Genomic DNA, 18,553 nt, shown 5'->3' with positions numbered 1-18,553 from the left:
GCACCAGTTTCAGGAAAAAAGAGGGAATAATCTCTTTCACAAATGCACTGCTGAACAAAAGGGTTGCAGGGAAGGACAAAGGAAACAGTATTCAAGAGCAGCACAAGTTAAGTGCTTCAATTAAAACTGTCAGGTGGAAAATAACTGCAGAAAGGCAATTGTGGGACAAAGAAAAGTATCTTGATGGACTACAAGCACTGAGCAGAAGGTATGGAATTTAGAGATCTTTCCTAGGGCCTTAAAGCTGTTCAGAAAAAAAAAACATGACAGCCTCAGTAGTACTCTCAATGGGTAAGAGGCTGAGCTTTGAGCATTATTATTGATTTTTAAGAAGAACATCACTATGGGAGCAGTATTGCTGTAGGTTTTCTTTTAAGAATGGCAAAAAGACTTGAGCCACCAATATAATTGTCTACCATGCAACTTAGCATCCTGTAAATAAAATAAGGTGTATTTATGCTGACTAGGAAACAGCCAAAGATGCTGGTGTTTTGAGGGGTGGGAGAGAATAATGTTCCTAAATTCAAAAGATCCATCTCCTCCATTCTGTTTCTAATGACTCCAGGCTTTTTCCACAAACATTTTACAGAGTTGTCACTTTATGCTAATGAGAAGTACTAGTGAGGACTTGATTTTATTTATTTTTTGACATTTTAAAAACAAAAAAAGGCATTATGGAAATATATCCTCAAGTCTTCCTCAGTAGGTCCCAAAAATACTTCCCAAAAGCTAGTACCATTTTATTGAGAGAAGCAGGAATACTTTCAGCATTTAGTGGTGATGATAAAAGACAACACATTTGAGGGACAGTTGAATTAATGCGCTGGAACTGCTTGAATTCATTTGACTGAAACAGCAACTACTGTAAAGCTTTTGAGAGAAGGGGGGCAAAGATAATTGCACAATTTCACTGAGCAAGTGCTATTCCTTTATTCCACTTAGATCAGATCCAAGGCAGACAGCTTACTGTATGTCAAGAAAAGATGGAATACCAAATGGTGCCATTTGATCCAAAATTCCAGGGTCATATATTTGGTTCAGTCAGTCACTTGGATCAACATAGTCCAATCAATCAATATAGTGATTTTGTAACCTAAAAAAAGAATCTGACTAGATACCACCCAAAAGCAAATATTGAACGTACCTTATTTGTATTTGGGCTCCCAAGCATTGATGGTTTATTTGTACACTTAAGGTAAAATAGTTTATTTGTACAATAATGTATAGACTGCCAACTTCACAAGGATTTGAGGTTATTTTGATTCATTTTTATTTCATTCATATAGGTGCCCATCTCATGTGTGACTCTAGGTAGGTAGGTGACTTGGTACAAGACTAATTACTAAAAACAACATAGTAATCAGAAATAATTAGGAAGCCCGAGTACTCTTTGATGGAATGTTTCAAGGCTTCCTAAAAAGTCAAAAAAATGCTTTAACCTTGTATAGCCATGTGTTTTAAAGGGCAAGGGAAGTCACAGAGGTATGTTGCCAAGCCACTACCTTTATCACCTATGGGGTGGGCATTTTTTCCCCTTAAAGATTGCAGAGGAACATCTGAATGTGCAGCAGAAATGGACTTGTGCATATCTGGATGCAGGCCACACAGTGCTTTAACACGATTTAGATCCAGATGAAAACCAATAGCCAATGCAGTGTTTGCAACATTGTTAAATCTGTTACCCATAAGTAACCACATGTATTTTAGACCCGTTGAAGTTTCGAAGTCATCTTCAAAACAACCCTATGCAGAGGATGTTACCGTGGTATGTGAATAGGAATCATTGTTGTCCTGACATTCTGGTACAAGGTGGCCCATAATTGGCACAGTTTTTGTGATCTCCCCCTTCTGCTCTAGCAGAACCTATGAATCCAAGACAACTCCCAAATCTGTAAGGATGCAATATTCTCAAGAGCTAAGATCAGAGATAAAACAGAGCCAGAACCATCGCCAACTAACAGTAATTGCATTTTGCAGGGTTTTAATCTGAATGCATTTGAACTAGAAGGCGCTTACAAACTCCAGGCCTTTTGTAGTATCCCCAATTCAGTCTGGAGTGGCAAAATAAAGGATAAATCTAGATATGAAATGTATTTGAAATAAAAGTCCTATCTGCCATGTGAGCAAGATGAACAAACAAGGATGTGAAAGGGAAGCTCTGATAAAACTGCAGCTTTTTGGGGGGGAAGGAGAGAAGAGAAATTTCAATTCAAAGATGCTGGATATGACCATTACACTTTAAAATATTCAAAGAAAGTTAAAACTTACTTTTCCATCCAAACTATCAGATTTTAATGCTTGCTTTCTCCATTTCTAGCCTGTTAATCAGTGTGGTAGGAATGTTTTCATTACTTGCCTAAGCTACATATACCTATATACATACATTCTGAAAACTATTTTTTTGGGGGGGGGTGGGAGCCTGAAAATATCACTCTACTTTCTTATCTCCAAGAGTTTGAAACCAAGTCACTTGGTTTTTAAATATGATTCCGCATTTAATCGACTTGGAATTAACTTTATGCCTATTAAGATCAGAACAACATGAAAAGTGAAACTGCTGCTCAACTTCAACTTTCCACTCCCAGAATGAAAGCCTGGAAAGGGACAACTCATTGTCCCAATTCACCGCAGGACAACTCACACCAGGACAATTCAACGCTGTATTAATCATTTCATTCAGGTACTTTTATACTGTTACTGTTAATTTTCCTTGAAATTATTGTAACTTTTGTATTTCTGGATTGACTTTATTATTACTGGCCACAGTTCCGTCAAAATTAATTTAGCTTTTGTATTTGTTGAATTGTCCTGGGGTAAGTTGTCCCACAGCAGATTGTCCCTTACCAGGCTGGGGAACTGAGGTTGAAAAATATTGCATTAAAGAATTGGCAATTTCTTGATTGATAACAATGCAAACTTTGTGGAACTCAGAGCAGATGCCCCGGTGCTCTTCCATTCATTCTTATTCACGACCTGTTTAACTTGAAGCATAGTTTTTCAAAAAGAAAAATATCTTGAGGCCTTGAGCTTCTTCCATGAAAGAAAAGAGAGAGACCTAATCTTTCTAATAGAGAGGTCTTGCAGACTATTCACAGGGGAAATCAAAGAATTGGCCGTTACTGTATAGAAGAGCACAATGATTGAGAGAGTAAGAAGTAGTCAATTGTGAAGGCAAACTGTGGATAGAAACTAGATCTCTTCATTTATACAAAACCAGAATATTGTGCAGGAAGCCTGAAAACATGAGCTAAGTAATGCTTAAATGTAAGCATAATCCTATAAGAGCTTTAATACTCAAAGAGTAAAGGTAGACAACATAAACTCCAAATAAAAGCCAATTTATTAATTCTAACCCAAATATTGCAAATATACAGAAAAATACCAGTACAAATTTATAATATAGCCAGGCATATTTACAAAACTCTATACATGGCTCCTTTGTGTTATCTTTTGCGTGTTGCCTCAGACTGTACATCTTAGGAAATTTCTGTATAGAGGAGTGCTATTAACAATGGCTTTTGGCTACACAGCATTCGGTAGCCATCCCACAGATGGTATGGAACAAGAATGGTCTGCCTCGCAGGCACATTAGGAAGACAATTATGCTTCAAAGCGCATGCAATGGCAACACTACCATGGTTGCTATGTTGCTTGGGCAACACTTACAAAACAGTGAGAAATATGTCACATTATCTACATATTCAACACTATGGGAGGAAGACTACCACTGCCCAGCGCAGATGTGTAGCTGTCATAAGCCCCTGATTTACTGGGCAGTTTTCAGTTTATTGGAATGTTCTCACCATGTCAGTCAATGTACTCTACCTTGAGAAGAAAAGGCCAATGGAAATGAGGCAAAGGAAGAGATCCCAGGCCTGAGAGAGATGAATACCCAATAACAAGATTTCTAAGCCTCTTGGAGATGCCTTAATACACAGGGAAAATTGAGATATACTAGAGATGGGAAGTAATCACTTATTACATACACATTGTGCTGGGGAAGATCTATGACAGATTTTCTCCTACATTTCCAATACCAGTTTTCAGTCGTCACATCCAATTTAGTGGAGCAATTTGATTCTACATAGTGGAGGTTCTGCCCAAGTATGTTTAAATAGTTTTAGAGTGTAATAAAGGACTAATTATCTCTTTTAGTTCAAGAACTGGTAGCCATGAGCTTTAAACAACATCATTGCACTGTACATGTTACTGAAATATCAGGTGTGCTTGTGTATTATCCAATATTATAAGCAAAAAATAACTTGTGGGATTGTTATGTGGAACAGGTCTTCCAGGAACAGACATTTCTTCCTGCCATTTCTCTTATCTTATGAGTATTCCTGTTGGTGCATTTATCTTTTTTTCATCAGGGATCAATAATCAATTATATTATGCAATGGTACAAAGGAGTATCAGAAACCACAGTAAGGCCACAAGAATTGAGAGGGATGGGGGACAAATTCAAGACAAATGTTTGCTTTCAGACTTCTCACTCTCATTTTATTGCCATCAAAGGAGAGTTGGAAAGCGTTATAACTTTAGTAGCCTGCTCTTTCTTGAAGTACCAGCTGGCTTTTGAATAACTAACAAATCCTAACTGATCTGATGCAAATCACCAGTGACATGCTAACTGCCTCTCCAACAGATCAAGCTTACTCTTAGGGACCGCATCAGGAAGAAAGGAAAGGAAAATGAATGATGAGACAAATATTAAACAATTGATCACCAAAGAATGCAGGTGGTGGTAATTTGCAAATAGGAATGTGTATACTAGATCAGGATGAGAATGTGTAATATATAAAATAGGTGATATTTGTAATTACCCAATTTAGTGCAATATAAGCTCAATTTCCTCCATTTTTAGTCAGCCCAGAATCTTTGCTTACTCTCCCGCCCTACAGCTATGATTTCCGATGCTGTGATAGCAGCATGTCAAGTATCATAGCCTTTGAAAGTATTTCTCAAGTGCCAGGTTGGTAGTATGGCAGTAGAGAAGAAGAGAGCCTCCTGCACAAACCTTGAATGGGTATTTTTTTTCTGGTTTAATCCTCTTCCAGGTAAGACTGAAAGAAGGGAATAGATGGATGAACATCATCATGCAAAACACCCTGAGATCCAGATTTAGAACTAACCTAAAAAAAAGAGAGGTTCTTTTCCATTTCTTTTTAAAAAATTCTACTTGCCAAGCCCAACTCTCAAATGAAGAAAAGTCAGTCACAATTCTTTATTTTGAAAGAAACCAAATTCATATATCTGAAACAAGTGTCTCTTTTTGTGGGTGTAATCCTTTAATGAAAGGATGAATAAAAACTATCAAGAACCAAGGTTAATGTTTATGAACATTCCTTTGGAGTGCAAATAAAAGGATTCCATTTGTTTTATTAATGAGGTGAGCAATGTTGTTCAGTGTTTTGCAGCTTAGTTATCACTCTGGATACCACAGTTGAACCTGGAAATGGTTTTCTAATATTCTGAAGCAAGCACATGATATCTGTAATGGAATCCCTAAAATAGTCTTAAAATATTTTTTTAAATGAAGAATCCTCCCCCAGTTTACCCCAAATTTAAAGGGGGGGGGACCACAAATTTCAACTTCAATAACCATCTATTATGGTCTGTACACTGCAGCTCTCCCCCCCCCCCCCGCCATTAGTGGAAAAACCTCACCATTGTTACAGTTGGATTTGCCCAATTGTGCTTCAGCTGAGTGAACCGAAACGTTCACTCAGCTGCTAAATGTATTGGAAAACATTCCTCTCCTTCCATCCCAACCGGCACTCCAAATATATTTTGGAGGATCAAAGAACCTCCCGGAGCACAGATGGAGGGAAGCATTGGAATCGCCCCATTGGGAAAGCAAAAGTTTACCCATATAAAACTCAAAGTTGTCTATTGGGGGTCTGGAGTGCTTTCAACTGGTCAACTGGTTTTCTAGTAGATCAGTTTCTAACTAGACTTCAAGACCGTTTGAATTAAATATTGTGAAGATTCAATTTCTATTACTTTCAGAAAATCAAACATATGATTTCACAAGGTATTATAGCAGCTTAGCTGTACTGATACAGAGGGGCTCATAAATCCACAACAGTAAAATGGTGATGAAGAGGCAAGCACCAATCTATTGCTTTCAAGAAAACAGTGAAAAGGAAAATACTGAAACCTTCATAGTGCTGCCACAAGTAACAAAGGTTTCCTTTAAGGAACTGATCTAATGTATCTAATTTAGTACCTAAAGAGATAACAATTTAAATAACTCTTACTTCTAACAGATCTGTACCGCTTATTTTTAGATTTTTTTTTTTAAAAAAAATCTCTTTCCCATCCAGAGGTGTGCGGTTTGTTTTTGAATTTATGGCAGTACACATGCTAATTTCACAGTTCAGTTCCTTGGGATCATAGGATGTTGGGCTGCAGGCTTATTTCAAGCCTTGGAGTCATCTTTACAGTACACATCTACCCATTTTGATTACATTTTAGATGAAACAAAAATAAAATGCATTTTGGCACACAGCCCATTGTAATGCTGGTTAATACCCACAATCTCTGACCAGCATCTCATTGCTCTGTTTGCTAGGAGTGTTGTTGTGCTAAAGAGCTTCAATGCAATTTTATCACCGTGTTGGAGCGCAGTATGTGTTTCCCATTTGGGGATTTGGGAGTTTCTTCCAGCAGCATAGTACATTGTACCTAGTAATGCTAATATTTAGTGAAATCCTTATTTCACAGTCCTATTAGTTCTCCTTTTAGAGCTGGAAAAATCTGATCAAAATAAAATTATATTTAAATTAAACAACTTTCCTTCTTCATCTCTCAAGAGTTAGAGAACCTTGCCATCACCCTTTAAAAAAAAATCTAATGCAGTTCTTGCAGCTCTGTTCGTTTTAGACATTTGATAGAAGCAAAAGGAATATAGACTCTCTCAGATACAGGGAAGGCATCCATATCGGAAGTAAAATGGACTGTTGGCATTCATGCCCTTCTATAGCAGCAGCCAAGCCCATGAAGTGTGCAATCTTGGTGAGAACATCACTACTCCAACAAATCCTGAACAGAAAGAAAAAAATAGTATAAATTAATTAGTATTTTGAATTAAGAGTTCTTCTCAAAAAGCTGGCTGTGGTAAATGTGAAGCCAGCCAGTCTCTTATCCCCATTATCCCAGAAAACAGATTGTCTTTTTAAACTGACATATGCTAAAACAATATAGAAAGACAACTCACAGTTGTCAGGTTCTCGCCTAACCAAGACTACTTAGAAAGATGCATGCCACTTGCCTCATCAGAATCGTCATGGTAACCAGTTTTATTGGCCCCAGGTACGTCCAGTCCTTCAAAGCCATTCGCTTCTGCATGTTGCTGCAGGACAGAATACCGGTGAACCAGAAATCTAGGAATGTGAAAAACGCTGATGAAAAAACTGTTGTACATTCGGTTATATCATTTCAGACTCCTTTAAGAAGTTAAAGTAGAGATCTTTTGAAGGTCTTAATATATCGGCTGCTATTGCTGATGTCAATTTCTTCAGTAAACTATTTTGCAATAACAATAAGCTATAAAAAGTGGAAGGAATAAAACCTTCCAAAATGATAGAAACAGGAACAGTGGTCAGAGAAGTTACTAAGCCTAGAAGTAATCAGTGATTCTCATTATATCAGTGATTCTCCAACTCTGTGACACTAAGTTCTCTCTAAATGATAAGCAATCCTCCATCCCCACGCCATAGACAGCAAATCAAACATTTCAGTGATTGGTGGATGTTTCTGACAAATGGCCAAATCTGATCTGAGCCTTATTCCTGATCTGGGTGAACCCCTTGTCTCCAGGCAAACTGAAGAGAATCTTGTCACTGCTCTGATTTTGCCTATACAAACCTGTCAGCTTAAAAAAAAAAAACCTTTCTTCCCCACCCGATCCCCAGCTGCTCAGGATGCCCCCCCCCCTTTACGCCTCTCATTGATCTAAATCTAAAAGCAGTTTTTTCTAGATTATTCACAGCAGCATCCCCTCATATCTGGAACAATCAGGTGGCTCAAAGGGCCCAGAGGCCACTTTTTCCCCACTGCTTTCATTCAATCACAAATCCCAATTCTGGAAACAAACAAAATCAATGACTTGCTTTGGAGGCAAAAAGAGAGAGAGAGAGAGAGCGCAAAAGAGTTTAGCAGCATCACTAACACTCAGTTTATAGAGACACGTATCTTGTTTCTCCCTCATATAAAGATGACATTGCTATTGTGTTTCAGTCTAGTTCTCTTGCTCCCACATCTATGTAACAAAGAAGGCATAATATCATCTGTTCCATTTTTCCTCCCCTGCAGCTCTATTTTTGTCATTCTCCACTCTGAGGCTCACCTTCCCCCACAGACGTATTTCTTAATGATGACTACTCCAGCGACAGCAGTGATGAGCATCAAGGCAATTACAGCCAGGATGACTGGAGTAGAGTTAGAAGAGGTATTCTGTAGAAAGAAAGCAGAGAGCTGCCTAAAGTTTTAAGTAACACATTATTAGACACAGGACCACTGTAGTTACAAAGTGCTTCCATAATGATCTTTCTAGCACCTCTCAATTGCTGCTTACCAAAAGGGCCTGCACTCCTGTCTTGAATGCAGCAGATTTAGAAAAGCAAAAAGAAATTGGAGAAAGGTGAAGCCCTTTGCAATTAGATTTCCCCCACTCAAAATGCTAATCAGCAGCTAAACTGCAAAGCAACTGGTCTCAGCAGCTGATCTCCAAAGCTCATTTATCACAATGACTCCACAAAACTGAGGTTAATAGTATCAGAAAAATTTATGAAAAATACTTCTTAGACATTAATTATTCACTGGCAGTGTCCCCCCCTCCCTCTTTTTAAACTGTGTTATCTCTTATCCACCACAATTATTTCAGGTTTACTTTTCCTTTCTTTTTTGTGTAACATACCAATGGACTTGATCTCAAGTAGTTGCTTGTACACTTTTGTTTCAGATCTGTCTCTTTACGTTTGGGATTCTTTCCACCTACACATTTGTCCCCTGGAATCTTCCGATAGCTGAAAAGCAAAAAGGGTTTCAATAGGTAATTTTCTTCAATAGGTGATTTTCTTTTAATGAATGACAGCATCCCAAGCCAGCAAAGATTGCTCACCTATGCCAGTGCCAGTTCAGAACAGGGAAGTTGAACAGTATTTATTTGCCTAATTAACTTTGAATTATCTTGAGCTCTACAACACTCCCCTACAGTCAGCATTATTTTAGGACTAGCCCTTAAAATGATATTTAAACAATTAACATGACGGCATGTAACAGAGGCCCACAGGCTGGATGCGTCACACACTGGCCACGCCCACACCCATTTTAGCAAAAGGGCAAAAAGTTGCAATACATCACGTGACAACGTTATGCAGTGAGGTTTGACACCCCTGGCATATAAACAATGAATGTTCTGATCAAGCTCTTTGCTCTCTAAATATTTTGGCAATAGAACTTTTGGGTCAATATAACTTACAAGTGAGGAGAGGTTCACCCAGAAAAAGAATCTTCTCCAAACCTCATACCCTCCAAATGTGCTAGGATTAAAACCTTTATTATCACCTCGCCTCAGGAATCCTCCCCAGTGAAGTCAGCCTGTCCAACTGGCCACCTCTTTTGTGTCCTTTGTGGCTGTGGTTTCTCTGGAAGACCTTTCTTCATGGGCGATTTAGTAGGTCATCCAGTCTATCACAGGACTCAATGGCCTGAGTCACTACCCTATAGAGCTCCAGGGTCTCTTACTAGACCTACCCCCTGGACCATCTCCAGTCCCAAGCCTGTTGGCAAGCTTTTTCAAAGCTTGATGCTGCTAAACTAGCCTGGTAAACACAGGTTATCTCGCACTAGGTCTTCCTAGTTTTGAGCTGTCTTAGCTGTATCTTTTCCAACTGTTGGAACATCGACACACCTAGCTGTCTGTTGCTTCCTTCTGGCTTCAATCTGCTTAACTTCCATCTTTTCCAACTCATGTGCTAAAAAGCAATGTTCCTTTTATATTCTCGGTTCAGTGAACTTCAAGTGGCAACTGAAACTCCTTCATCTCTCACTCACATTTCTATCTTTTCTCATATACACACAGAGTTAGGCTGTACATTCTCTCTTTAAGCAGGATCCAATCCAAGCGGTTTAGTGTTTTGGGAGGTAAAGTTTGTATACAAATGAAGGTAAATATAAATGTCCCAGGATAATGTGGCATCCCCGGGACCAGAGGTTTAGTCTTCCGAGCTTTTGAACTAGAGCTGGAACCCATTCTCAGATAACTTCTCTCTTACCAAAGTCAGACACATTCTGGTGAGAGAAAAATTCCTTGAGGATGGGCTCCAGCATGAGTCTGAAAGTTCAGAAGACCTCTAGTCCCAGTTTGGATCTTACAAAATTATCCTGACACACTTATATTTGCCTTCATTCCTATACAACCTTTATTCCCAAAACAGGTTGGATCATTGAAAGGCAACAGGGAAAGGTCTGCTAAGCATTCCTTTCCAGACTTTGGCCAAACCATTTCCTATCATCATAGGCATCCCCTGATCCCATGGGATTTTCTCATTGGGCCAGGTTATACTTTGGAGAAGGGAATGCTGTTTAACAGAGCACTGAGACCCTAAAAAAACCAACAGTTTAAACAGTTTATTTTACAAAAGGATCCACAAGACTAAGCCCATCTTTCAATTTCTCCTGCTGGTTAAGGACATCAATTTGCATACTAATGCTAATGCATTAGGACTGTGATGCGAACTCCGCACCCCATTTTTGGTCGCAGGAGGCTTCAGGGAGGCCCGCTAGGCTCAAAATGGGGCACGGGGATGGAGTGCATGCACAGGGTGGAATGCCTCTGTGTGTGTGTGTGTGTGTGTATGCACAGGGCGCGCGGTGTGTGTGTCATGCGTGATTGCATTATGGGTGTGGGCACGCAGCGGCAAAATGGTTAGCCATCACTGCATTAGGGTCTTACAAGAAAATTACCCGCTGGTCTTTAACAGCTCTTGCTTCCCATACAAGCAGAACTCCAAGTCATGACCCTTCAGCTCTGGTTGCTCCACACATTCAGACTGGTTTTCTGGGCGGAAATAGCCAAAATCACTAGAAGAAAAATAAATAAACAAATACAATGGGGGGGGAAAGCCATAGACTTAATCTGAAACATATATGCATGTTTACACAAATATTTACTGATATTTAGCTTATGTGGAAAGAAGACTGTAAAGATTTTGACTGTTATCATGATACTTGTGGTTATATAAATATCTGCAGGGGGGAAAGGTGGTTATTAAGATGCTTTATCAGGAATGCAATGCATACATACACACCCACATATACACACACGTGCATGCATACCCTTTGAAAATAAGTAATGAAAGGTTTTTCTGTGGCAGGCATTGCAAGCATAGCAAGCAGAGGAGGATACAGAAATGACAGGTGTTCCTGATTTCTGTTAGTCTCTCAGCTATAGTCTTCTATTTGAGGGTGCCTTCCCAACTCAATATGAAGATGATATTTCTGAATGCCAGATTAGAAAACAAGAAAACTATGGTAACATTCAGGATCTGGCTGTGCACTATTGACCTTACCTAACACGTATTACAGAGATCAGGTTGGTGGAAAAGATGAGGTGAAATTGTCCCTGTTCTCTTTGCCATATTGGTCTGGGGACAAAAAGCCAGAGTTGCTTCAGTTTATAATGACTTCCTTCCCAACAAACTGCCCTGCTTAATAACCTGGGGTTTTTGAATGTTTCTCTTTGAGCAGAAATGACCAGAGCAAAAGGAAGATTCACTTGGTCTACAGAGAGACCTTGCTTAACATTGGTAATTGGGACTGGAATTTTTAGTGCTAAGCATCATAAAGGACAATGTCATGTGATCACATTGCTTAGCACTAGCAATCCCAGCACTCTCCAATACTGTCATTAAATGAGAATTGTTCATTAAGTGAGTCCCAGGAGCTTTGCAAACAGGCTAGTAAGCAGATAAGGATGGCATGCGTGCTGCGGGGCTGGTGATGGCTGTTGACAGGCAGGGAGAAGATGCACAAATGGCTCACAAGAATACAGTAACTACTGCAGGGGTGAAATTCAGAAGGTTCTGACAGGTTCGGGAAAACCGGTAGCGGAAATTTTGAGTAGTTCGGAGAATCAGCAAATACCTGCCCCAGAGTGGGGCGGGAATGGAGATTTTGCAGTATCGTTCCCCTGCCACTCCCATCAAGCCAAGCCCACAGAACCGGCAGTAAAAAAAATTTGAATTTCACCACTGAACTTTGTTAACTCCACAGACAGTTTTTTCTACTTGAGCTTACTGTATTGGAAGTTTCCAAACTGGTGATATCATCATTACTAATGAAGTGGGATGATATCGCCAGTATAGAAACCTCCATACCTTACTTTCTTGTGAGTTATTCAGGATTTCAAACACTAGGCTATCCTGAATTATGCAGGTAGTCCACAACTTACAAAAGCTCGTTCAGCAAGAGCAATAGCACTTAGACTTATATACTGCTTCACAGTGCTTTACAGCCCTCTTGAAGAGGTTTACAGAGTCAGCATATTGCCCCCAACAATCTAGGTCCACATTTTACTTACGAGAGAAGGATGGAAGGCTGAGTAAACCTCGAGCCAGTCAGAATCGAACTCCTACCAGTGAGCTGTGAGTTAGCCTGCAATATCACATTTTAACCACTGCTTCACCACAGCTCTTTTTAGGCGATTTAGTCAAAGTTACAATGGCACTGAAAAAAGTGACTTACGACCACTGCAGCATCCCCATGGTCACGGGATCAAAATTCAGACATTTGGCAACTGACTCATATTTATGATGGTTGCAATGTCCTAGGGTCATGTGATCACCTTTGATAACTTTCTGACAAGCAAAGTAAATGGGGAAGCCGGATTTACTTAACAACCATGTTATTAACTGAACAACTGCTATGATTCACTTAACAACTCTGGCAAGGAAGGTCATAAAACGAGGTAAAACTCACTTAACTGATGTCTCACTTAGCAAACTTTGGGCTCAATTGTGGTCGTAAGTCAAGGACTACCTGCATTTGGCCATGTAGCAGGACATATTCTGAATGGAATTGTTCTGGACATCATTGGGTTCCATTTTTTCATGGACAGCTCATTAGGTGGTGGCAAGTTTTAGTATGATGTAGATAACTTGTTGCCTTCTATATTTTGGATTACAGCTCTCAAAGCGTCTTACTCTTGGCCATGCTGACTTAGGCCATGAACCTATAAAATTTGTAGGGATGAAAGATTTACTAAGAAATGTACAGAGATGGCTCTGAACGCTTTCCTGATTGGGGGAAGCATGTTCCTGTTTTAACAGTTCACGATTCTACTGAAGTCCCAGTCAACTGTTTGAAAAAGGAAATAATGCAATGCAATGATAAAAATATTATCAAAAAAGTTTGCCAATTTTCCAGGAGGTTCATAGTGGTAGAGGAAAGCTTGAACAAATTCCAGGAAATCTAAATCACATATTCAGGCCACATACTGCTGCTGTTTTGGGGGTACAATATTCAACAACAGTACTGCATAGCATCTTAGTTCTTGAATGATCTCCAAGATTCCCTTAATGTTAACTGGTAAACAGTAAGTTTGCTGAAAGGGAGCCTTATCTTGGTCCTCCCACAACAAACTTTACCTAAGATCACTGATTTCTACATTCATTAGTAATTTAAATAAGAAATCTGGTCCGACCAGTTTACTGATCCCCTAATCTTTTAAGACACAAAAATGGGACACTGTATGAAACAACCAGCCAATTAGTTAGTGCTTAACAGCCTGCTGATTTCTCACTACCATTAGCGTTGTATAACCTGTTTGCAAACATCCAGCTGATAAGCTGGTTAGTAAAGATTCCCATATTTCCAGAGGACACTTTTCTGGCAACTGCCTACTCATTTTCCAGAATAAGCATCTAATTTGTAAATACATTAAATATTTAAGGCACACATGTATATAATTGAATATATTATGTTCATTCACATATTGCATGAATGAAAAATACATGAAAAAATAGGTCTTGTGCCAAAATTAAAGGCATGCTATACATTAGAATTTTAGAACAATTGTATTTACTGTTTGCTGAATCCTACTGCTGTGAAATATACCTTTTTAAAAGAAATATTGGCAAGTGCAGCCATAACTGAGAGCATAAGATCAGGTATTTTGTGCAGCACAAAATAGTGCCATCTCAAACAAACCTATTAATAAAACCTGATAATCATAACCAGCTTCTAGCACAGCTCTTACTGCTTCCTGTAGTAATCTCTAGTAATCTTTGTGACATACTAAGTCACATTGCTTTCTCTTGTTCACTAGTCACTCATTGCAACAGATTTTGTAGTTTGGACTATAAGCATGTTATGCCATGTCATACACAGAAGATGGCAGTGTTCACGCTTCATTGCTTAATTTTTTTAATTTATTTGAATGTGGTTATTAACGTGATTCTAAAGTACGATGGTTTTTTAATCCAGCCACTGGATTTTAAAAACGTGTATAGCTTTGCAAATAGATCAGATTAGACTATGATTTGTTCAGTGCTTAAAACACTCTAGGCATCTAATGAAGTTTCCAAAAGCAACTCATGAAAGCTTATGCCTTGTAGTAAAATTTGTTAACTGGAAAAGGTGCTACAAACACTCTAGCGTACCAAAGAAAGTCATCTAATGTGCAAATGCAGACAGATGGCTGCTTGGTCACAATGTAGTCCCGGCCATTTTTACAAGCAGAGGATTTGCGAAGGCGTCTATATTCCTCCTTGTAGCCCAGTATGCATCCATCTGTGGGGTTATTGGGATTGCTGGAATGAGCCAACCACTTTGTATAGTCCTTTTCTTCACCTGAGGAAAGAATAATGGCCAGATTTCTAAGATTGCCAAAAGAAACTAAAAAGAGTAGTAAGTGTTTTTCCTGACAATTTTCAATTCTTCACAAAGTGTTACAATCAGGTATTACTGGACTCTAAGGGAATTGTGTAGTTTTTCCAGTTGAGAGTTTGCAAAGCTACATCTCATGGACCCTGCATTTGCAATACACACCAATCAACAGGAAGGAATAAAGGGAGAAATCCCCGCTCCCTGTACAATCAATTTAAGGGAACAAAGATGGAGGAAATGTTTTGTAGAATTACATAGTCTAGAGCAGAGGTGTCAAACTCAATTTCATTGAGGGCCACATCAGGATTATGTTTGACCTTGGGGAACCGGGGTGGGCATGGCCAGTTTGATGTCACTCATGTTGGGTGGCCTAAGCGCTCTGCAAGCGAAAACAGACTCCAAGCTCCGTTTTCAGCTGTGATGGCCTCCTGTAATCCTCTGCCAGCGAAGAAGGGGAGGTGCAGGTCACATGCAAGTTGGGCGAGGGGGCTACTGTGGTGTGAAAGCTGAGGAATGGAGACACAGTGCAAGGGCTGGGGAGCTGAGGAGTGTGTGGAGGCTGAGCGGAGGAAGGCATGGTGTGGACGGGAGCTCAGGGAGGCCGAGGGAAGCAGAGTTTGGCACAATGCTCAGGAAGGCAGAGAGAGAGCCTTATCAGAGCAATGTGTGGTTTTCCTTCCCCGCTTCCTCATTGACTCTGCATGTCAACAGGGAAGATTCCAGATGGTGATTATGTGACTGAGACGTTACAACTGTCATTAAAGTCAAGCTGATTGCCAAGTGTCCAAATCATGCTTACATAACTGTGGGGGTACTGGAAGGGCCAGAACTTTGAGGACCCATTGTAAGTACCACTCATATTGCAACTCTGAATACTCACTGAACAACTGGTTGGTAAGCACGGACTACCCCGTATTCTAATTTTGAAAAGTACCAAATCACCTCTGAATAACATCACAGCTTATACAAGATGTTCTGCCTCTGCTCTTCTGATCTGTAAAGCCATAATAGTGTGTGGCTGCTGCTATTTCCATAAGTAGTAAGCTCACTCACAGTCTCTGCTGAGAAGATCTTGGAAATCAATGGTATATGAGATCCACTGGCGAGATAAGAAGCTCTCTTGAAATCCCCAGATGCTAACATTCATTGATTTTGCTCCAGGTTCTGATGCCAAACCAGTGAAAAAGATGGGTTCCTTGCTGAAAACATAGCTGTGCCAGCACTGCCCTTCATCTGTTGAGAACCTAAAATAAATAATGATTAGAAATTTGGTTTCAAATCCTGGTCCCAGTCTATTTAAAGTAATCAGGCAGCCAATTTAACAACTGATGACTCATCTTATTAGGCCCAAAAAATGTGGAATCATTCAGGAAAACGAAACCCAAGCATATATATAAAACAACTGTCTCCCCGCTTCTTCTTTTTTTTTGGGGGGGGGGTAAAAAAATAATTTCCTCTCAGGAAACAAAGCTCGTTTTTTCCTCAAGAACTCGTGTTTTTACAAGAGTCCAGGTGATCAGTCACTGAGCAACTGGTCAAAGTTGTAAAAAGTTTCTTACGATCCTGATTCAAAGTTCCAGCACTTTTCTCCCTCCCCACCAGTCATGCGATCCCATTTGGAGTGTTCAGCCACTGTCCTGCATTTACAGCAGTTTGCAACATCCCAAGGACACATAATTGCAATTTAGGGTTTTTGCCATAAACCAATGTTTACTTTGGGTTTCCAACAAAAGTGGTCATTGCAAACAATGAGTTTGCTTAATGACCACAGTCGTTACTTAGTGATAGCGATGTTCACTTAACGACCGCCACATTGCTTAATAACTTCTGCAAAAAAAAAAGTCATAAAATTGGATCAGTGATCCCAATTAATGATCAGCATGATTTATAGCGGTAATTCTGGACTCAACTACAACCGTAATTCGAGAATTACCTGTATTACCCCAAATTATATGCTCACTGCCACTTCCTTTCTTTTTTGCATCCTTTTTCCTAAGCTTTTTTCTTGGATATAATTCCATGTATATTAATTTCAAATTAAGCCACTTGTTCTGGAGAGTTTGGTTTTGAAATAAGATTATAAATTATCTTGCAATCCTTTTTATCTAAAGCTGGCTCATATCCATTTTCCTATAGTTCATATGTTCTAATTTCAGAGTGATCCAATATGACATTATACCAGAAAAACAATTTCTTTGAACTGATACTTTAACAGTAATGTGGAGGTGAGAGGCAAACAGAGAACTTATGTCCTCCCACTAAATGAATATTAGCAAAACTCTTGCATACTTAATCTCTTTGACAACAGGAGTTTGTTCAACAGCCACAATGATGCCCCCAGAGTCCAAGATTGTATAGTGATGGGGACCTTCAAGTGTCCGTGACCAGGTGTAGCCACCATCATCCGAAATGTAAACATCTGGGTTTGTTATTGAGATAGCATCTCCAACACTTCCTGCAACATAAAGCACCATAAATGGTAATTATACCAATTTTCTCACAAAGACCAGTCACACATTGTCAAGTCCTTTTAGTCTCTCACATCCTTTTACAGTGTATCTCTCCCAATTAAGCAGGGAGAAAAAGCAATCTGAAGGTAGTGAAGGAACACAAGGAAAGTCTCTGCTCTTGCACATTATTTCATTACATATTACGTGTGCATAAGATTAATTCATTACCATGAGAAATAATAATTCCAACAGCATTTGGTTCAGTCAGAGGTGCCATAGGTACATTCAGCTTCTGGGAGATGCTATAGGAGGCATGAATGTGAAGGTTGCACTGTAAATATAAGATAATCCAAACAAGAATGAGGGACAAAATACAAGTGCATCATGGATCCAATTTCATCAAACGCAAAGCTAGCATCATTACTCGTCTCAATGCATCTGCCAATATAGAAAACCTTTATTAATGCAAAGCCAAGGCAGACTAAAATTAAGAATCAAAATCTCAAAAGTGAGGCAATTCATTCAGAACCTATACGGTCCAAGAAACTCTAATTTTATAGGATCAACCATCTTCTATTGTTTCTTTTGGCTCAATTAAACTCAACTCAGTATACATTTTTCAGCATTCTACTTTCCTTGCAAAATATTCTTAATAATATATTTCACTTTAATGTTAGCCCAAATTCTAGGCATTAATCTGTTTTGCATATGAATTAAAACAACCCCACAAGTCAACGTCCAACTGAGCAATTCCAAAGGCTGCTTAATATATCAATTTTGTTTGTGTAACATCTTAACATGCCTTGATCGCAGTAAAAGTTAGTCTGGACCTACCTATTTCTTTTGCTTGTCAACATTTATTAGGTTTACACCCCATTTTTACTAATACATTAAAAAACAAACCTCTTCTTTATTTTTGGCTGTTGAGTCACACTTAGCATTTTCTGGTTTCCTCAAGTGTACCCATTCTCCTCCCTCATCAAAGGTAATCACAGACTGAATGGAATTATCTGATTGAAGGAAGAAAAAAGAAAAAAATCCATAACTTTGTCTAATACACTATAATCCTTATAATATCTTCAGAAAACCTAAAATTTGATGGGTTTGTTTGTTTGCGAGTTAGACAACAGTTATCATTCCAAGCATCAAAGAACCATGCTTTGCAAAAAAATACTAAAAAGCTTTTTCTCTAGCAACCTGTCAGGTTTTAT

At 39.1% G+C, this 18,553-nt stretch overlaps 1 protein-coding gene across 1 annotated transcript in view; it reads right to left on the bottom strand.

Annotated features, from left to right (window-relative positions):
* Positions 1-5,056: 5,056 nt before the first annotated feature.
* SORT1 (sortilin 1) overlaps positions 5,057-18,553 on the bottom strand; it is a 58,893-nt gene continuing 45,396 nt past the window's right edge. The window contains exons 11-20 of the mRNA XM_032218223.1: positions 18,246-18,352; positions 17,571-17,673; positions 17,182-17,347; positions 15,946-16,136; positions 14,667-14,856; positions 10,972-11,088; positions 8,921-9,029; positions 8,351-8,457; positions 7,274-7,385; positions 5,057-7,044 (exon numbers count right to left, since the gene is read on the bottom strand). Of these exons, the coding sequence (XP_032074114.1) occupies positions 7,030-7,044; positions 7,274-7,385; positions 8,351-8,457; positions 8,921-9,029; positions 10,972-11,088; positions 14,667-14,856; positions 15,946-16,136; positions 17,182-17,347; positions 17,571-17,673; positions 18,246-18,352 (1,217 nt within the window). The 3' untranslated portion in view covers positions 5,057-7,029. The remainder of the gene's footprint in view (positions 7,045-7,273; positions 7,386-8,350; positions 8,458-8,920; positions 9,030-10,971; positions 11,089-14,666; positions 14,857-15,945; positions 16,137-17,181; positions 17,348-17,570; positions 17,674-18,245; positions 18,353-18,553) is intronic.

Source organism: Thamnophis elegans, chromosome 5, assembly GCF_009769535.1.
Source record: "Thamnophis elegans isolate rThaEle1 chromosome 5, rThaEle1.pri, whole genome shotgun sequence".
Classification (NCBI taxonomy): domain Eukaryota; kingdom Metazoa; phylum Chordata; class Lepidosauria; order Squamata; family Colubridae; genus Thamnophis; species Thamnophis elegans.
The sequence above is the reverse complement of the archived record's forward strand: the minus strand, read 5'-3'. Positions and strand labels throughout refer to the sequence as shown.